We start from the raw sequence: 23,136 nt of genomic DNA, 5'->3' as shown, positions 1-23,136 counted from the left end.
GCCGGTCTTGCTTACCGCCTATATAAGCAAAAAAAACTAGCTCGGTTCTTCAGCATGCGCTTTTATACACATATAACCTTTGTACAAATCATAAATAAACAAACACAATTAAAAAAAATACACATTACTCACCGAATTGATTAAAAATACACATTTGAACTTTGGGCGACACAATCACGTGTAATTATAATGGCAGGTAAAAAGCACTATGCACTGCACTGCACTTAGGCGCATGTGTATATATTCATAGGGGAGATGGTTTAAAAAAAACACATGTGTATAACTTCCAAGTGTGTCTCTTTGTTATTCATGATTAATTTTTTATATATATATATATATATATATATATATATATATATATATATATATATATATATATATATATATATATATATATATATATATATATATATATATATATATATATATACACATATATATATATATACATATATGTAAATATATAAATATGTATATATATATATATATATATATACATATACGTAACAATATTACAATTGATATTTACAGGATATACACGTGCGGGGCCGTCGTGGGGCCCCTTGCAGTGGGGCGGCGGCGCGGGCCTGGGGCGGGCGCGCCAGACTAGATAATACTGGAAGGGGCGTCCGCCCGCCGCGGCGCCCCCCCGCCGCCCTGCGATTTTCTAAACAAACATTTGTACACTGCGCAGTACTTAGGTGCAAAAATAAATTAATTGTTGATATTTTCCTTTATATTATACAAAGACGCCATATATTTTAATAAATACGATTTGTAAAAATGTCAATGTCAGTAGGGTTGCGCGGGCGCCGGGGCGAGGTTGTGTGGGGCGCACCGACAGCCCGGGTGGGCCACGCGGGCGTAGGCCCCCGCGCAGAGGTACGCCGCCCCCTTGAGGGGCCAGTAGCACAGGAGGCAGGGGAGGACGAACGAGAGGGCGACAAGGCAGCTCCACCGGGCGCCGCGCCGCCCCCCGGCACACGAGCAAGGTTCATCGGCGCAGGTGGCACTCTCTCCGCCATCCCCGTTGCAGCAGTGGTAAAAGAGCGCCTTGGCGCAACACATGCAGCTAGTGTAGTCGATGGCCGTCTCCGCGCTGCATAGACATGAGCTGCATAGCCACTTGCTAGGCAGCGGTCGAGGGTGGGCGCACTGGGCACATCGGCAGCAGCCGCACCGCTCGCAGAGGATGGAGTCCAACCTGGCGGAGGAGCAGGGCGGCCGCTTGGCGCCCGGCTGCACCGTCACCGGCGGCTGCTGAGGCAGTCTCTGCTGCGGGGGTTGCGGCGGTAGCAGTCGATGTTTATCCGGAGGTGGCTGTTGCTGTTGCTGTTGCAGTTGCAGGTGCAGGTGTTGGTGGTGCGGATGCTGATGCTGGTGCGGATGCGGCGGTGGCGGTGGTCTAGGCGGCGCGTCGACGTAGGTGTTGAGATGTCGCTCGCTGGCTGGCCGCGGGGTGGCGAGCGTGACGAGGTTGTGCGTTGCGGGGCGCGCGGGGCGGCCGGGGCGCGCGCCCCGCTCCAAGCGCTCGACGCGCCCCGGCTTCGCGGGCCGCGGGGGCGCACCCCCATGCTGCTCCATGCTCACCTAGCGGTCACGCCGCGCCCCGCGCCACCAGCGCCCCCAACGAATCCACCTCATATTCACACACTGAAACAAACAAACAAATATTTTAATCCACCGTTCAACGACCTAGGTAACCATCTAAGATGCATCGGAACAAATCACACTTCTAAGAGCCCAGCCATATCAGGTGACTTGTGAGTAACCATCTAAGATTCATCGAAACAAATCACACCTATGAGAGCCCGACCACATCGGGTGACTTGTGGATAACCGTCTAAGGCTGGCTGCGCACTAGGCAGCCAGGCTGCCGCAGCCAAAATATTGAGCAGCCAGAGTCGACGGCCAGTAGTCACCTTTCCGTCAAGCGTAGAAGAAATAATTCTTTACCTCTTGTTTCGTAAGAAACGCAAAGCAAAGAGAAGATTTTGGATTCATTCATTCAAACAAACAGCGTTTCCAGAATTGAATGGAGAAAGATGGATTGAGATAGCAAATGGTTTCAATAAAAATGCAAATTTTCCCAATTGCATTGGTGCCATCGATGGTAAACATATATGTAAGATTAATAAAACCAAGCTTTCCTCACACTTTGTATTTGTGATTTCCTACTATCTTCTTCTTTTCACATCTCGATCACTATATTCTTCTGAAGACATATCCCATATTGCCTTACGATTTAATCCGTTAACAGATATCCGTTACAGATAATCCTTGAAAGGTCACACAGTCTCTGGGATTCTATTCGCTATCCGCGGCGTAAAACTTCTGGCTGCTACGTCAAGTGCGCGGAGACTGAAGGCAGCCACATACTAGCCACATACATTCTACCTTGCAGGCTCTGGCTGCGTGCAGCCAGCTGGCTGCCGTGCAATCGTACGCGATCTATTGGCTGCCGCAGCCAGGAATTCTTGGCTGCCTAGTGCGCGGGCTCCAATGAGCCACCGTATGTTAGATTGGCTGCGGCAGCCTGGCTGCCTAGTGCGCGGCCAGTCTAAGATGCATTGAAACAAATCACACCTCTGAGAGCCCGTCCACATCTGGTGACTTGGGGGGTACAATCTAAGATGCATCGAAACAAATCACACCTCTTGAGCCTCAGCCAAATCGGGTGACTAGTGGGTAACCATCTAAGATGCATCGAAACAAATCACACCTCTCGAGCCTCAGCCACATCGGGTGACTAGTGGGTAACCATCTAAGATGCATCGAAACAAATCACACCTCGGCCACATCAGGTGCCTCGTGGGTACAATCTAAGATGCATCGAGGCGAGTCACACCTCTGAGAGCCCGGCCACATGACTTGCGGGCAGCTTGGTCGTACGACCAGATCAAATGTATGCAGTTGCATGGAGCATGCCACATCGGGCAACTCATCGGCAGCCCGAGCCATAGTCATCCGACCAACAAGATCGGTTGTTCGGTCTGTTCGCGATCCTTCAAAATGAATGGCGTTGAATGAAAGGGTGCCACACTAGGTCTGTGACGTGTTTGTATCGTCAAGTGTTGAAATATATAGTAATGAGCGAATGCCTAGATGCAAATCTATTAGATTTGTACTGAAAAAGTCAAATTTCAACGTCGGATAAAACAAATAAGCAATTGGAAAGTTGGTTCGAGGTTGGATGACTTAATTCATGGATGACACAAGGAATAAACCTACATAAATGCAAATAATGTTTTTTTTAGCTATGTTTGTAAATGAAATTCACACTGGGATAAACGCGTTTTAGCAAACCAAATAAGTAGTTGAATTTATGAATATAAACACTTCCGATTGACAAAATAAAAATATAGAACGAGATTTGGCTCGAGGCCTTATACATATGTACATATTACAATGTTTTCGATTATTGATCCATGTATTTACATAGCATTTGGTAGCTTCATAGTCAACATGTGAGTATCTACTCACAACACTAGCCAGTAATTTATGGTAAATCCGACTGGCATTTCAAAAATAAAACACGACTTATAAACCATGGAAGTTATTATACCGATTATCAATAACCAAACACTTGAATTTCATTGCATATATATTTTACATATCAATAAAATACGTTAATTATATCTACAGATCAAAGTACCATAAAAAATCAGATGTATTATGTAACGTTCAAATTATAACTTTAAATGGTAAATTATTGGAAATTTTAAAACTAACACACCTCTAAAATAGACAGCACCTTTTCAAAACATAGCGAAGTAGAAAATTAGCATAAATTGCATAATTATAATAACCGTAAAAATTGCATTGAGAATAAGCGTATAAAAGTGACCGGACAAGGACGCGGCACATTAACACGTTTCAATGTCAATGAGATGCACATTTTTTTCCTCGCCGAAATAATAATATATATGTATATAAAAAAAGGAATAAAAATAATAATTGACAAGCGTCCATCCGCTATCGATAAAACACAATCTTGACAATGCAAAATGTTTAAAATTCCGAGTGCAAAGACGACGATACGTGAAGTGTGTTAACTAATGACACATTTCGGTGTGATACACGAACAGATTGCGAAGAGGTGGCAAAAAAATGGGCTTATCATTGGTTACTAAAACGTATGAGAAACGAATGACCTTCGCAATATTGCTAAACGATACGCAAATCGTATTTACTAGTTAGAGAGCGGTTAAAAATGCGGAAGTGACCGATAGCGTGTGCGAAAATAGTTACAGGGAAAAAATATATTTGTTTAAGAAAAAAAATGTTATTTCGCGGAAAAAGTTTGAACAGTGCTGAAGCGGTTTGGCGCCCGAGCGCCAGCTTCTGAAACTGTTTTGATAGTTTATTTTATTTTTATACTAATTTAAAGAATGGTATCGATTGTGTGTGTGTTTGACTATTGGCTATAAAGTTTATTTTTGAGGTTTTTATATACATACATATATGTATAATATTAATTTTTAATAAAAAGAGAATACCAAAAAATATCACATGGTAGTAAAAATGTATGTAAGTTATTTCGACACAAAAAAATCAATGAGGAAGATATTTCATAAAAATTCTTCAGTATTCAAAAAACTACATAAATCCAGTTGAATCGAGATAGATCATCTCCTAATGATAACGAATCGGAAATCATTATGCGAAATAAGTGGGTATATAAAATCGGCACAAAAAATTAACACACATCAAACATCGCGAAAGGAAACGTACGAGTATTATTAATCCTGATCAACATATATTTATACATACAAAACATAAAATTATTGTAATACTGTTATAACTGTTATCTTATGAATGTATAATAATACGAACACGATTTTAATAATTCAAGACTGGTCGCCGTTTCCGGTAGATCGAAATTTAGCATACACTATCGCAAATAGATATATCGCAGATAAAAACGTTACGACCGAAAAGATGACGAAACTTCAGTAAAAGTAGAGATTTTTCTGCAGACCAGTCTTTTATAGGATAGCGATTTCGAAAATATGTAATCAAATTAGATTCTGAAATCATATTGATACACCCATTTCAACCCATTCAAAATCTCGACGTCGCAAAACTTCATCTATTGCTTCTATGTACAATACATACATACTTAAATATATCTCAATTTGTTAACGGAAACGTTTGGCTTATATTTACATAAAGAAAATGGTTTTTGACGAACTCTACGACATACAAATTGCCAGAGGCTTGCCTGCCGACAAGTCTCTTCGTGAATGTTCACATCGAGTCGACTCATTTTTCATCTTGGCAAACATTATACGCAATTTAAACTTTCTTACAGTGAAATTTCCAACTGCACATACTACTAATGGAATTGATAATTGTATTTCTTTAATATATTACTGGTAGAGTCACCTCTCACCGGAAGTTTTCAATTCATACGTTTAGCCCCGACACTCATTCACATGCCCATAATAATTAACTACACACACACATATTATATTTAGAGAGATACAGATAGTGATCTGACGAAATGGGACCAAATTATGTTAAATACTACGCATTTCGAAACGTAAAAGAATAACACACATACACACACAATTTAAAAATAGCAGTCGAGTGCAACGACCACACGTTCTAAGCCCAAGCGAGCGCCTACGAATAATTTCAACATTGATTTGACCTATTCGACAATAATTAAAAAAAATGAATGAAAAGATTCGTTGTAATTCGATATTATCAACGGTCCCACAGTTTGAGTGACGCGCGTTTTCTGTCCATTCATATGTATTTAGCGAGTTAATTCAATTGAATTTCTGTCAATAGAACCCATGTTGATACAGTGCGATTCAAAAGTTGTAAATAAATTTAAAACAACAGAGGCACGCTTTTTAATGTTGAAAAAAAAAATGAGTCATCGAATGTAAAATAAAAGTCATATAGAAGTGCTCAAAGCTGATGAAAATATATGATAAAAGATTTTTCTAAAAATACTGGTAAGTTCTGGTGATGTACTATAGTCTTACACACGTGGGTGTAAGATCCTTATATATTTGCAAAACTACATTCGATTAATAATCTGTCGATACATTTTTGTCGATATTTGTGAGTTCCAATATATCATAAATGATCGTCAATATTTCATCAATGAAGTTCACTATTTTCAACCTTTATTTTTGCCCTCTTGCTATGTAAGACAATAGTAATTAACAATGGTGAACTATTTTTTGTGGACACAAGAAACTTTTCCATCGATCTCTGACCATCATCATTATCCATTGAAGGATGAAAGCCGCTCTCATTCGTCTCTGTTTGAGCAACTCTCATCCATCTCATCCCATATTTTTTTTCTAATTTCATCCAACCGTCTTACTAAAGGCATTCCTTACACCATTCAATCTTCTCTCAGGTACCATTCGAGCATTTTTTTCTTCCAACCTTCTTGCTACTTAGCCCACCAATTGCCATTTCAATCTCTTTACTCTCTCCACTATATCAACTATCCTTGTCATATTTTTCACCCACGTATACCGTTTCTAACCTTTCCTCGATATGTTGATTATATGATGTTCCATAATGTGAGTGCATTGGACTTAATGCAGCATACATCGTTCAATACATATATGCATATAACATTGTAGTAATTTGTATATTATAATCTATCATTATGATCTAGTATAACGATATATGTATGTACATATGTTCGCAACTTCAAACAGTATTACTTAATAGCAGTATCAAGTTTTATGATTTTAACGATATGATTAAATATAGCTGAAACCTTTCGGTTTCGTTTACGATATATCAAAATCTGATATGATGTGTTTTAAAACAATGAAAAATAAAAGATCGGACCGTATGTGAGCCCACGAATGCATGTAATAAAGTTTTGAAAACTCGGAATTTATAAAAGAGCATGTTGTGGGCTATTTCACGGCGACATCGCGTGCAATGGAAACCAAAAAACCACAAGTTCTGAATTTAAAACGAAAAATAAAATGAAAAAGAAAAGGAACCACAACGAGCACGAGAAATTTCGACATCACGTTTCCGCGGCGTGAGCCGTTTGATAGAGCGCTGTTTTTTCCGTTGGCCAAGAGACACGACACTACTGGTTTTTTGCCATTCATAGAAACTAGAAGTGTGGGTTCTTATGGAACGGAGCGTAATCGATTCGGCATCGTTTCTGTGAATGAAATGTGGGCAACCGACCAACAAACCGTGGGACGCGACCGAGGAGACGCCCCTCCCTCCCCCTCCCTTTCGCCTCCTCTATCCCCCACACGACAATCCATTCAACGCCAGTTTAGAAACTCTCCGATAGTAATAACGACAGAGAATTGCATTTCGAAACACGTAGTAAAACTTCAATCCATTAAACAAGTCATGGAACTTTAATAATCCAAAGTTAAGACTCAAAACAATCGAAAATCCCACTCAAATTCAAGAATTTATACACATCAATTAAATACACTGACTAGTGTGTAAATCAAAGTACTATATACATATATTAAAATCGACAGTTTGATGACTCAACGCAAAAGTGATGTAAAGTTTATAGGGAATTTCCGTATAAAGAGCGATCGTTAAGTGAGGATTGCTATATCTCAGTTGAAAAACGTCAGATTCCGTTGTAACCAATTATTTTCGCAATTCCGAATGAAATTACTAAACAGCGGTTTACACTCATTATAGTGAATATACTAATGTTATTATGAAAGATCTCTTGAAGTTTGCTGTGCAGAAAAATCTTTAAAGTTGACTTAAAAAAGGTTACAATGAAAATGGAAATACTGTTTTTTGGTAGTTTAGTTAGGTTCAACTAAAAATTCGGAATAAGCTGTATACTTATTTAAATTGGGTTTTAAATTAGTATACACTGGCATTAAAATAAGATAATACTATGAATACTAAAATATAATGTGAAAAATAGATCATGATACCTGGATCAGTAACTATTAGATTAGACCTAAGATGTATTGTGAAATCCGAAATCATGTATGTATATAGAAAATCTACTAAGAAGTATTCTAATTCACTACACTCGATTAACAATGATATTTCATAATATAAAGATAAATCTTTGATTGCTTTACGAATTTCAATTTAGAAGCATCAAATTTGGTTTACAATCAGATTGTACATCAAATTTTATACTTTTAAACTGTCGAGTTTTTAGGAAGATAAATTTTTTACTTTCTTATCTTTCTAAGTTCACCAACCCGGGCAATATTTAATGTTTCCGGTAAATCGAGTATATTGTATGAAAAATTTGCATAGGGAAATGTACATGTACATACATATAGGAGTTCGTAAGTATTGAAGTATATGAGTTCTTGAGTATTAAAGGTTTCGTTTAGCGATAATGCAATATAATATACATACAGTAAAAATAATAATAAAAAAATTGTTAACTTACATTTAAAAAATACTAATATCACTAATTAATCCAACGTATGTTGCGAACCACCCGGTAGCTTCACAGTGAACACCACTGGCACTCAATTCGTATAAAAATATATTACTTTGCATATAAATTAAATATTTTTATATATATTACAAATATAATAAAAATGGAATTTTCAATATTTAGTTCGATAAGACCACATTTTTCAGTCACAGTTTTCAGAATGTTTTTTTTTATATATATTTATTTTATATAAATAAATATATTTCACTCGAATTTATTAAGAATTTCTAGGTTTCATTTTTCACTTAGCGTACACTTTTGTAAACAATAAAAAACGTTGATTATCACTTTGTGTTTTTTTTTAATATACTTTTTGTATATTGTTGTGGTTTTTATTAGATAAAAATTAGCACATTGTTTTGATCAAATTATCACCAGTTTTTTTTATTACGAATACGTATAAAAAAATGTTCCACTTCCTTTCTTATTTTAGACTTGACACGTTAACCACCGATATGATCCTACAAATAAACAAAAATAAAAATAATTTAGTTTCAAGAATACCACCAGCGTTTCACACATCGTTAAAATATTTGATTGCATAAATAAAGAGTGAATTTGCACAGTTCGCCTCTGCTCATTTCGACGACAGAATCAATGCAATTTTTTGCAAGGCCTAGCGTGAAAAAATGCGGTTTCCAATTTCAAACGTTGCACACAGAATTTTCGACAATCAAAACGAATTTTAATTCAACTTCCGACAGGTAAAAAATTTTGAAACGTCAAACAAAAAAAAACGCCAAGTTTCAAAATCCACAAACATTGCATACGTGCGTTTTTCATTACAACCGTATTTTATTCATTCCGTCTTCCATTTTATTTTTTTCCAAACATAAAAATCTTGTATGACAAAACAAGTCACCCGCGCATACAATTTTATTATTATTATTTGTATTTTTAAACATACATATGTATGCAAATTCGAAGTTGTAAAGAAATCGTATGCACACACGTCTCGCAAGTAAAACGTTTTATTACAAAAACGACACATCACATCACACGTTCCACACATTCACACGCGAGTCGTTTTATTTATTATTACAACAGTAATATATGTGTATTTTTTCGATCGTAAATTTAATACTCGAGACGATTTGGCGGTTGTCGCGCTTGATATGCCCATGGTTAACACATGTCTTAGGATTTGATCGGTTTTTTTATTCTTAAACGTGAGAACTGGATGTGCGTTCTTTTCGCTCGTACTGTATAAACATTCGAGAATCACTCTGCAGAACATTGCGCTATCTGCGATTAAATTGCGAACAATTATCTAAAACAACACACTAGTTACTCAATTCATACATCTATCTAGAAATTTCTGCAAAATTATCGATTTTTTGAAAGAAACGGTATATAAATAGAACGGAAAATCTGTACATTCTATAAAGAAGTTTAAAATTTTAAATTATTAAATGGAGAAAGTCAGCGAACAAGACCATTAATTTATATATTTGTTGAGACATTTCTGCGAAATTTCACAATCAAATGAAATTATCGATTTTTTGAAAGAAAAACGGTATATAAATAGAACGGAAAATCTGTACATTTTATAAAGAAGTTTTAAATTTTAGAGTATTCAATGGAGAAAGTCACCAAACAAGACTATTAATTTATACATTTTTTGAGACATTTCTGCGAAATTCATAATCAAATGAAAAAATGTGTAGATTTAACGATTAGAAACAAGATAACGCTTAGTAATTTATCACTTTATACGAAAAAATTAAAAAAAAATCTGCAAAATTTACGCGTAATCTGTACATTTTAGGAATAGCACAGATGAATACTTGAATCGATGCACGGTATTCTGCGATGTAAAAAGCAGAAATTTTATATACAAGTTATCGCTTCAAATCGAAGTGGACAGATATCAATATTTCGTCAACTTTCAACCAAACAAAAAATCCTACATCGGGCGATATAGCACATATAGCACGAACGGTGAGGCCATTTATTCTGAGATTCTGCGAATCGCGCGGAATTCGACACCGGTTTACATCGACAACATCACACGACCGATTCACACACAGAGAGAGAGAGAGAGAGACAGATAGATAGTGCGAGAGGACGCAATAGCGCAAACAAAACACACAAACACCCTGTACATACATATATACATATATGCAAAGATCGAATCGTCGATTTCACTTTCAAAATCCACGCCCGTACGTATGAATGGAGCGAGGAGCGGCGAACACACACACAAACGACACTGACCAAATCGAGTAACGGGAGGTCGCACGCGTGCAGAGAGATCGAGATTGAGAGCAGAGGCAGAGATGCAGAGATGCAGATGCTGAGTTTTCTGTGAGAGAATTTAGTTTGGATGGCTGAGTTGTGGCTAGTGGCTAGTGACTAGTGACTAGTGCGTACCGCGATGTCTGTGCCTGTGCGGTCTGTGGTGGGGGCGAACGTGCACTCGCGGTCGCATGTCTGTGCCGGGAAGACACGCGGCCACGACTTCACTCGACTGACTCCGCGCCGACACTGACGACTCCACACGCCGCGCCGCTTCCCCGCGACTCTCCCCCCCTCCCCTTCCCCTTTCCCCGCCCTCCCCTCCCCCGCCACGCCGTCATGAATGGGCTCTGAATGAATGAGGTGCGCGCGCATATTCGTCGAGTGTGTGTCGTCGTCCCCAGTTCTCTCTGTCTCTGTCTCTGTCTCTGTCTCTCTCTCTGTCTCTGTCTCTGTCTCTGCCCGTCTGTGGCGCGAATCTTCGCCTTCTGTTGCGTTCGCTTTTTGGCGATCTCGTGCTTTGGTAATTATTTTTCTATATATGTGTCGGGTGTGTATTGTATGCAGGGTTGCTAGACGTCCTTATTTGAGCGAGACTAGGGTTGGCAAGTGTCATGGATAAAAAAAGGGAACATTTAACAAAAAATGTTTAATTTTTTATTACTAGCCTCTTCTTAGTTCGCTTTCAATTTTTTACAAATTTCTTTATAATTGTGGTGATTACTATTAAAGTGAAATATCCCTAAAAATAATTTATAATACACCCATATTTTTTGATTTTTAAATGCTTTTTATTATTACGAAATTATGTTCACAATACATCTTATATCTATTTTAATAGCTACTGATCTACTGATCATTTTCTATTTTACAATTTAATTTAATTTGGTTATTAATCACAGTATTATATTATTCTAATGTTAATCTAAAGCATAATAGGAAAAAGAGCTCAAAATCCTATTTACAAGCCTTATAAATGTTCATAAAACATCTAATACATAATATTAATTAAAGACTCTCTAAAGTCGATGACCTAAAGCAGATTGTGTTTAGGTAATCTGTGTGTTATACCTGAAGGGTATAGACATTTTGTTGTAATCACCGAGACTCTTCACAAGTGTGTTAGTATGGTTATTAGTGATTCTGTCATAGAATATACTGGTTAGTTTGTTAGTAATGTCTGTAACAAACGGAATATTATATATGGCATGCAGTTTTTTCAGGTTAGTATATATGGGTGTATTATAAATTATTTTTAGGGATTTATTTTGTATTACTTGGAGCTTGGAAAGGTTAGTATTCGAGGCGTTATTCCATACAGGTGAAGCATAGGTTAATAATGGTAATATGAGCGCGCGATATAATTTTATTTTATTTAGCGTTGATAAAGAACTATGGCGATTAAATATTGGATATATTGAGGATAAACCCCGCATCGCCTTGCATTTCGCTGCCTCAATGTGAGGTGCCCATCTCATTCTTTTATCAAACGTTACTCCTAAATATTTTATTATAATACACCCATATCGGTGGCAGTCAGCGCATCGAAAGTCGAAAAATCGACTTTCTTGTTCGTGAAGGTATGATATGAATATATTGAATATATTGAATGAAATTAGAATTGATGATAAGTTAATTGAAAAAGTTGAAAATATAAAATACTTAGGTGTATACATAGATTCAGGACTAAATTTTAAAATGCACGCTGACTATATAATAAAAAAAATGGCTAGAAAAGTTGGTGTATTATGTAGATTCAGAAATATTTTAAGTAAAAAAAGTAAAATTTTAGTGTTTAATTCAATTGTCTTGCCACATGTGGTTTATTGTGCCACTGTGCTTAATTTGTTTAGTGGCCAAGATTTAGAAAAAATGCAAAAAATACAGAATAAAGCTATGAGAGCTATTTTGAATGTGAGTAGATTTAAGAGTATTGGAAGTATGTTAGATGAATTAGGATGGATGAGTATTAGAATTAGTCTAAATATTAGTACATTGTCTTTTGTTTATAAGTTAGATCATAACAAGTTATTATACAATATTATACATAATACAAGTTATTACCTAAGTATTTTGATGATTATAAAATAAGGAATAGAGATAAACATAGTTTTTATACTAGAAATAAGGACAAACTAGTTGTAAGTAGAGTAAGAAAGAATAAGACGGCTGGGGGTGTTTTTCACAGGGGTGTGCTCATGTATAATGCCCTCCCTGAGTGCGTCAGGTCTGCTAAAAACATGGATGCATTCCTGCGAGGTGCGAAGAGACACCTCTGTGAGGGACAGTACATATAAGTCAATTATAAATTTTAGAGTTAAGTAATTAAGATGTATTTTTAAATTAGCTTGATAGCTAAAATATATATAAATAAATAAATAAATAAATAAAGGGGTCTACGTGACGAGGCAGAATGTTAAATTACAGAAAACACAAATATCGGAAGGCAAAGATCGAAAATCGAAAGATCTTAAGTCGAAAGATCAAAAAAAAGGGTGCATGGTAATCGGTACATACTCACTTAATTTGCGCGAGCAGGATACAACAGGAACAAGAGGAACAGGGTTTTCCTCCCGTATTCTGCGCGCGCACATTAAGGAATGTAAATAGGTTTTTGAGCTCTTTGAGAATAATATAATACTATGATTCTGCGCGCGCACATTAATACGGGAGGAAAAGCCTGTTCCTCTTGTTCCTGCTCGCGCAAATTAAGTGAGTATGTACCGTAAGAGCTTTCGATTTTCGATCTTTGCCTTCCGATATTTGCGTTTTCTGTAATTTAACATTCTGGCTCGTCACGGAGACCGGATATGAAGAGCGGGTCGTATATATATTATATATACATAGTACCGTTTACCATGCATATATTCTTTTCGATTTTCGATCTTTGCTTTTCGATGTCGACTTTCGATGCAGTGAACCAGACCCCACCCATATATACTTACTTGAAAAAACTGCATACCATAAATAATATTCCGTTTGTTACAGACATTACATTATTCTATGACAGAATCACTAATAAGTAATAACTAATAAGTTATAACTTATAACTTATATAAATAACCATACTAACACACTTGTGAAGAGTCTCGGTGATTAAAACAAAATGTCTATACCCTTCAGGTATAAACACAGATTACCTAAACACAAACTGCTTTAGATCGTTGACTTTAGAGAGTCTTTAATTAATGTTATATAGTAGACGTATTATAAGAATTGTAAATAGGTTTTTGAGCTCTTTATACTATTATGCTGTACATTAACATTAAAATAATATAATACTATGGTTACTAACAAAATTAAATTAAAATTGTAAAATAGAAAATGATCAGTAGCTATTAAAATAGATATAAGATGTATTGTGAACATAATTTCATAATAATAAAAAGCATTTAACAGTCAAAATCAATTAAAGTGAAATAAGTTATTTAAGGTACCAAAAATATCATTATTTTACAAGATAATCCTAAAATTCCATCAGTACAGGAAAGATTAAATCTACATATAAGGCAAATAATAATCATTCGCCAAACATTCGTAATTAGCTTCCATATAATCGCAAAGTTTTAAAAATGTGTGTTTTGAACGGTCTCGATTTGATGAAATTTACCATATTTACAATTTGGTCTAGTACAGGTTTTAGTGTTGCTTTAAAAAATAAATACTCCCAATCCTGTCAACTCATCTTAGCGAGTGAATTATAATTACATACAAATGCACTTTCATTAGAACAGATCCAAAATTCGCTATTTCATCGTATATTGTATGTTGCAGATGAAGTGTGTCTTATAATTGTTATATATTTTAACTAGTTGGAATAAATTCCATATAACCTGGTACCAACCTAATAGTTGAAGTGTATTTACAGTTCTAATATATTTTGACTAGTATATTATACAAATAAAACCTTTAATCAATTAGCGACTGACCATAACCTTCATATTTTTGATAATACGCATGAACAAGCAAGGCGAGCAATAGTAGACATTTTTCGAATAATCTTACTAATTGTGAAATTTAATACTTACATTTAATTATTTAAGTTCTCTGTTTATCTTATGTCAATTTCTAAGTTTTACGTGTGACTACGAGTATATTTACTCTTTACTTTATTTCTACCAGCGGAAACCTATAATTGGTCTTTTGAAATGTAATTTATTATTTGTCTGTTTTGATTTAAGAACTGTTGGTATTCCTGTTAAAATAAAATAAATAAATATAGTATTATATAATATATTATGTAAGTCGATTCATATGGCGAATTATATTTAAACTGGTAAAAATATATCACAACTGGAAATACAGTTCGACTATCAGTTGGTACTAGGTTAGACTCACTTGAACTAGTAAATTTAGTTAGAAAGTGATTTTTATAAAAATAATACATTTAAAAAAAAAAACAAAACTGATTATTTTACTTCTAAAAGTTTGTGATCTTCAATTTCGTGCAAAATCCGATCTTACGTGAGGAATAAAAACAACAATTTTATACATCTAATTGACCCTAAAATAAAATACCATAAAGGGTCGATTCCGATTATTTGCATCATCACATCAACCATCTCAGTGGAGAGGTTATTAAAGAGGTACATAAAATTAACGATTCTAATTCATAATAATGGATATTTATTTTCAAAAAAAAATAGTCGCAGGAAGCAAATTTTTTTGTTAATTCAAGGGTTGGATAACATGAATCACAATATTTTACATAATCAATGCCATTTTTCGATACAAATTTTATCAGAATATAAATTTCATATATAGATTCATTGATATAAGATAGGTGGAATATAATCAGCCATGGAAGAAGTGAGCCACACTTAAACATCATAATTATCGATGGCTATTAACGCACTCGGTCAGACCAGGGTTGACGACCGTTCCGACAATTGCATCAATTAAGTTGTTTGCCATTGGGTTTATTGTCTCCAATTCCAGTTGAGACTGCATACGAAATTGGACGCACAATCACGCCCGTAAATATTCATTAATAAAGGGGGAGAGGAGGGAGCGATTTTTAACCTTTCGCAGACCGATATAATAAATTTTCTGATTTATTATCATCATTATTATGCTCGGAACGAAATCGGGAATGCGCCGAGACGAGACATATTCCCCCTTCTTACGGTGGGCATTCACGCAGAGATACATATTTTGGCAGATTAGTCTCTGGGTACGATATTTGTCATATGTAGTTACGACAGAACTTTTGTTTCTTAGAAACTTTTATATACACATGAAATAAGAAAGGTATGTAGTTGAGATAATTTCCAAGACAGGAAATATCAGGGGGAGTGGTGAGCGCCTTTCCACTGTCCCATTTTAGTTTCGTGCACTGTTTCAGCGTTGTAAATAGAAAGGAAAAGGCTGTGTAGAAAGTAAAGCGTCTTCCCCATCGTGCAAGTTACACGTTCAAAACACATTAAGGGCGAAATCACACAGCGCGGTATGTGGGATGCGGTACGTCGATAAGTTCTCCTATATTTCTTAAAATCTTTATCGATCAGTCGCCATGCTGATTGTTGTTTCAACAAATAAAGCTACATTTTTCAACGACGGGGGGCATCCATTTAGATGCGCTGCCATGCAAATGTTCGACTAAAAGCGAAAACATACAGCGATGAACGGCATACCGCGTGCATGGCTCCTCGCCGTGGGTGGTCTCCTACATTTTTTTCAAATATGGGATACACCGTTATCGATCACTGTCAAGCAAGGATAAATACAAGCATACAATTTGACCGAAAACGATCCAAAGGATCATCGTGCCGTCCTAGGCCGGCACGGCACTGAATGGCACGTATCATTTTTTCGCATGTTTAAAAGTATCTAAAAAAAACCACGTGCCATATTCACCGCTGTGTCATTTCGCCTTAAAGGTGCAAACACATTGAATCGTACGACATGGAGGTCCTTGCGGTTTTCAACTGGAAAGGGCGTATCTCCAAGTCGTTGTTAATTCGTACGATCTTATTATTTCAACAATGTTCTCCTACATTTCTTCAAATATGGGAATCACGCGAGTAAAAATATCACCGAAAACTCTCCAGGGGCTGTTTTGGGAATATGGCAACGGAACAGACTAAGCATTTTTGTATTATTATATGTATACCAACATTGTACCTATGTATATAATGTGTTTGCATTTGTTCACAGTTAGCCATAGAGTTTGGTTAGGGTGACTTTCATGGCACTATTGCATATATGAAAAATATATATAAATAAATAAAAATAATCATGTGATCGATTGAATTGTGAAGTCATATATATTGTTGGCATAAAGTTGCTAATCTAATAAAACATGCATATTTATGACAGATATGTATAAATATGTTTTATGTAGACGAGTTAATTTATTTATCCAGGTATACACCCATTTTTGTTTCTATATCCATATTAGTGTCCATAGCAAGCATGTACAGTATCAATACAAATTCGATAATACTAATATTTCGAGAAATACATATATTTTATAGAGTGGGCATCATATTTATAATATAAGCAAATTCGAGATGTAAGGGTTTTGCCAAATTAGGCGGAACCGTTTCAATGAAATCAGATACATCGGCAAACTCTGACTTGGAGCCAGGAATATCCAAGGTCTGGCCAGCAACACCCGGCCAGGGAATGAACCCACGACCACTCAGAAAGAATTTCACGCTAACTAGTGTGTTGCTCGGGTTTAAAGATTCATCTGCGTGAATGCTCACCTTTATATCGCCGTATTTAAGTATCGTTTGAAAAAGCTATAAATTCGAACGTTGTGTTCGCCTGTCGTTTCGATTATCCTGTAAATGTGCGTTGCGAATGAATCGCATGTCGAACTTCTTCGAAAAATAATATAATAATTGAAAATTAAAAGCATGTTAAGTTCGTACTTTACGACGGATGAATCGGCGCGTTCAATATATAACGCAACCGATCAAAAAAAAAAAAAAAAGGTATTATATTCTCATTTAATAAATCCTTCGGAATATTCAACGCTTGAAATCAAATACCTACGTCACTCAATTCAATTTAATTTCTAAACATGACGATTGAAGCTTGCTATGCGAAATATCGACACGTCCCAAAAGCAAACGGATCCAAATATAATATAACATTAAAATATTTATGTACCTATGCAAATTGCAATACGCATTGCAATCGAACGCTTGCCCATTTCTGAATGGAATATGCGAGCGTTTTCCTTTTTTTTTACGAGCTCGTTCTAAATACGATTTACCAATCGCTGGAACCCAACATGGAGTCGCACAAATTACTACGAATGTCGTATGTACCGTTAATTCCTCGCCCATTCAACTAACGAATCGAAATAATAATGACGAAAAAAAAACTACTCAAACGGGGTCAACAATGCGAATTAAGAAACACTGTACGTATGAATGAGTACATACGCAGCGAAGTATAATGGCTAGTTCACACTAACGACACGAAGAATCTTCCTCGAAGCAGGTACCTTATTTATTTATTTTTAATTTATACCAAAAAGGCCTAACATATAACCCCAATGCACCTTCCTAGCCAGAAACATTGTACAATTCAGTAAATACAAGTCATTTGAGCTTAATGGGCCACTGTTCGAAGAAGAGTATCTTCAAAAGTTTTCATATGTAGATACAAAAGTAAATTATTATATGTATTCATAACTTATTATTTATTTATTTTTAATTTATGCCAAGACAGCCTAACAGATAGCCCCAATGCACCTTCCTGGCCAGAAACATTGTACAGTTCAGTAAATACAAGTCTTGTGTAGAATTTGAGCTTAATGGGCCACTGTTCGAAGAAGAGTATCTTCAAAAGTTTTCATATGTAGATACATATGTAAATTACTATATGCATTCATAATTTATTATTTATTTATTTTTAATTTATGCCATGACAGCCTAACAGGTAACCCCAACGCATCGTCCTGGCCAGAAACATTGTACATTTGATAGTAGTATTATACAAAGTAAATATGTATATATCAATTAACATCCACAGAGAAATTTATGGTCAAATTTGAATTTGTAGCATTTTATACGATTCAGCGAAATTCGAGAAAATGGGTAAGATTGCAAATTTGTTGGGACCGTTTCAATGGAAATCAGATAAACTGGCAAACTCTGATAGGAAACGATCGACCTAGAGTCACAAATCTGAGGTCTGGCCAACAGAAACCAGTGGAATTTCAACCTGTGGCCACTCTGTTCAAAGAATTATATGCTAACCACTAGTCTATTCTGCTAGTATGATAGTTTAGCCAATGAAATATACGTTATTTCCCGTGTCATATAAATTGTGTGCGTGTGTAATTAAAAAATAGCTTTTCTACGAATTGAATCGAGGAAATAGGAAACGAATGGGATGCGTGAAAAATACTGATGGAATGATTCAACGGCAATTATGAGATGATCTCATAGTCATGAGAGGTGATCTTTCGTAGTGGACGTGTCGTCAATGGCGAGGGCCCAAATTAATTGGTTGGTTACATAGTTGTTGGTAGTGAATGACGGGCGCGAGTGTGTTTTCGTGAATTAGAATGCATTCGTTATCAACGGATGTACAAGAGGGATTACACAGTAAACATGTAATAAAGATAACGAGCTCGTTATCGGCGAATGAAAACGTTTCATTCAGCTCCAAGGAATTCATCATGTAATATATAATTATGAATCGTGCGAGACTTATCGTCGCTCATAAGGATTTATTGTTTACATTATTCGGTGATAACGGCTCTGTTTATATACGCATGTATGTATGCAAATTTTGATGATAATGTTGTGCTAATTTGGGGTGCGACGTGATGTGAGTTTGGATGATTTCGGTTTTGGGTTCATTTTAAAGCGTAACCTGTTAGACATTAGTCTTCAAAATGTAGTGTGGAAGTTTTGCTTCTTTTCTATGCAAATGTCAAAATAGGTTAATTTACTACAGGTCAAATCTGTATAATGTTATTTGGAATTGATAAAGTAAACGTATTTATATATTAATAAGTAGGCTAAGTTTATAATAACTCTACAAATACACATGTATATGTTTAAGAAATTTTATTTGTTTGAGACTTTGGATGGTCAATATTTTGACCCGAACTATACTTGAATAGTCTTACAATATTATTAAAGCGGGATTTTCTGATAAAAATAAATACTTTTGAATATTTTAAGAAACTTGAAATATAAAAGTGATAGCGCTGATAGTAAAAATTTCATATTTCATTTTTAAAATGGAATATGAAATTTTTACTACCAGCGTTATCACTTTTACATATTTCAAATTTCTTAAAATATGTAATAAGATCAATAGTAATTAATATCCAAATGACAATTCGTGTCGAATGGTAGCGAATCATGAATGATCTAACATAGCAATAATTTAAAAAATAGCTTTACTTAAAATTAAATCAACACATTGTCCTGCATTGAAACTTGGCATTTTATACATTGATAAAAATTTGATTCAATTTTCTAAACACAACTACATATTTTCAAGTATTACAATAATATAAACAAGATTTGCTTGAATTCTAGCACTACAAATATGTATACGTCCTATTCAAACTTCAACGGGGTTCACATAAATCCTATAAATTCAATCAATACATTCCAAAAGACAACATCAAAGCCTTCCCAAGACACTAAGGCACGCGTTGAAAAACTGTATTCAATTTTCCAAACACAATTATATCCAAATATTACCATAATACAACCAATATTCGATCGAATCCAAACACTGGAAAGTACTATTAATTTTGACAAAAAACACTTTTGACAATTTAATTTAACACTTTAACAGGTTTCACTTATATCACATTAATTCTATCAATACCTTCCAAAAGACAAAATTGTATTCAATTTTCTAAACACAACTACATATGTATATCCAAATCTAATATATAATTTCGAAAGAGACTTTATATGTATGTAAGTATGTATATATGTAAGTATCTTTGGTTGGGAACTTCATAAATAAGTCAAAATTTATATGACGACGATTCGAATTTTTTTCGATTCAAATAAATTTAATAAAAAAAAAATTGTATATTTACTATTAGATTCGCCATGTTTACGCTGTTTATATTACAAAAAATACAGAACAAAGCCGGGTAAAACAACTAGTATGTATTACTATAACCAAGATTCGATTGAATTCAAACACTGGAAGCGAATTACATATTACGATTTGAAAATTTCATCTAAAACTACAACAGGTTTCACTTGTATATCATTAATTCTATCAATGTCTTCCAAAAGACAACATTAAACTATTCCCAAGCCACTCAAGCACCCGTTGAAAATTGTATTTAATTTCTTAAACACAACTACATGTACATATATCCAAATGTTACTTTAATTCAACCGAGGTTCAATTTAATTCAAACACTACAAGCGTACTATTAATAATTGAAAATTTCGGCTAAAACTTCGAGTTTCATTTGTATTCGATTACTTTTCTATTAAATTCAATCAATTCCTCCCAAAAGACACTCAAACAGTCGTGGAAAAATTTCCGATCAAAGTGCAGCGCGGAATTCGACCGCGCGCCGAATTGACCTAAAGTGAAACCCCGAGGTTTCACGCGGATTCTGAGGAATCTTCCGATTTGCATTGGTGTTATGACACGAGCATCACATCCGGTACGACCTCCGTATCTGCCCATAAATCATCCGGATTCGCGCTGACCACGTCCTCCTTCAGAACGTGATCAGCGGCCGACATAATGGCCGGATGTGCACCGCCATTTTTTTTTCTTCGTATATACATATGTATGTATTTCATTTCGCACAAATTCTGTTATCCTCGTCAATATTCCGATCGCGAATGAGGACCACACGGAGTCCGGGGATATCCTCGGCAATTGTACATTGTATACCCCGGTATTCAAAAGAACCGCCTTGCGGGGTTTCCCCTGTCGAGTTTCCCCTGAATTTTACACTACGACCATTCCGTAGTACGCGACTTCCTTTCTGGCTCTTTTGAACTTTCGACTCTCTGTCTGTCTGTTTTCAATATTGTCAATTGATACGCGACTCGATCAATGGATTCCTTCATTCGTTCCGTTGGAAACCCTCTCTACTCGTTGTTCTATACGCATTGCTGTGATGTTCAAACTGTATTACATATCTATATATGTATAGTAAAAAACACTTATTTCGTCACATTTTTTCAAAGAACATGAACATTCGCCTTTACAGATTTCTCCAAAGCGACGAGTGCACTTAAAACAGACACATAAGCATTATATACAATGCGAATTCATAGAAACATCCACAGTGGCATATATCGAGAAATTTTTGCAGCATTTTATAATCAAATTGGCGAACCTCAAGAAGCTGAATAACTTGAGATATAGGAAAGGAGATGCCAATTTTTTACTAATTACTAACCTCTTCTTAGTTCAGAATCGATTTTTACATGAATAGTTTCAATGAAAATCAGAAAAATTGACAAACTCTGATAGGAAACGATCGACTTGATCGAGTCACAAACCAAGGTCTGGCTAACATCTACTAGTGGAATCAAACCGTGACCACTCCGTTCGAAAGCATAATATTCTAACCAGTAGTCCACGCTGCTGGTTAAAAACAAGGCTTTGCAGCATTTTTATATGAATCAGCAAAATTCAAGATGCTGTTAACTCGAAAATTGCGAGAAATGGGTTGCCAATTTTTATAAGAACCGTTTTCAATGAAAATCAGAAGACTCTGATAAAAATGATTGAAGTGGAGACACAAACCAAGGTCTCGCCAGCAGTGGGACTCTAGTAGGACTCGAACCCGTGACCACTCTGCTCGAAAGCATAATATGCTAACCACTAGTCTACGCCGCTGGTTAAATTACACTTACAATTGTCTGATGATTGTTCGTACATACATACATACGTTATACCTAAATAGTCTGTCAACTGACGCCCAATTCCAATCAATAATACAAATTATCTGTCTGTGTCTGTCTGTCTGAGATAACGCTCGCCATACTATAATAGTCGTTTCGATTCGACATAAATATGTACGTCTCAGCTAAACCACTGCCAAAACGTAGATACGAATACAATAACAAAAGAAAAAACTTCTACATATATACATATACTATTGGTTACTAATGTTTCCTCTTGGCCGAGAAAATTTATTTAATTAATTAATTAATTTTTATATTGGTATTTTATATTGTTTACATGTAGGTAGGTAGCTAGTTTTTACTAATCTATGACCTACGACACATTTCTTTTAATTTTTTATTATTCAATAACTTAATATGCCTACCTACTTACTTAATATGCCTTAATATGTACAACACTAGTATATATGTATGTAGATCAATAATGATTGAATCACTCAAAGATATGTACATAATTGAAACCTGCTACAAGAGTAATTTTGAAATTTTCCGGACTTTGTCACAACATTGTAATAACAAAATCTTTAACAGAGGCCACTCAAACACTTCACGATTAACAACAATATTGATTCA

At 35.5% G+C, this 23,136-nt stretch overlaps 1 protein-coding gene across 2 annotated transcripts; it reads right to left on the bottom strand.

Moving 5' to 3' along the window:
• Positions 1 to 651: 651 nt before the first annotated feature.
• LOC143919433 (protein sprouty homolog 4-like) lies at positions 652 to 10,932 on the bottom strand. Of its 2 annotated transcripts, none has more exons than XM_077441750.1 (2): positions 10,817 to 10,932; positions 652 to 1,653 (listed from the first exon to the last, which is right to left on the bottom strand). In XM_077441750.1, the coding sequence occupies exon 2, from the start codon at positions 1,582 to 1,584 to the stop codon at positions 793 to 795; it is 792 nt and encodes a 263-aa protein (XP_077297876.1). In that variant the 5' UTR covers positions 1,585 to 1,653; positions 10,817 to 10,932; the 3' UTR covers positions 652 to 792. The 2 variants fall into 2 exon arrangements, 1 of the variants encoding a protein (XP_077297876.1); XR_013261245.1 differs by lacking the exon at positions 652 to 1,653 and adding an exon at positions 8,759 to 8,904 and having other exon boundaries at positions 10,817 to 10,924.
• Positions 10,933 to 23,136: the final 12,204 nt, after the last annotated feature.

The sequence above is a fragment of the Arctopsyche grandis genome, chromosome 11 (genome assembly GCF_051622035.1).
Source record: "Arctopsyche grandis isolate Sample6627 chromosome 11, ASM5162203v2, whole genome shotgun sequence".
Taxonomy (NCBI): domain Eukaryota; kingdom Metazoa; phylum Arthropoda; class Insecta; order Trichoptera; family Hydropsychidae; genus Arctopsyche; species Arctopsyche grandis.
This window is presented reverse-complemented; position numbering and strand designations above follow the sequence as displayed.

Excerpts from the sequence above, each read along its gene's own strand:
- LOC143919433 (XM_077441750.1), bottom strand. The coding sequence starts at position 1,584 with ATGGAGCAGCATGGGGGTGCGCCCCCGCGGCCCGCGAAGCCGGGGCGC.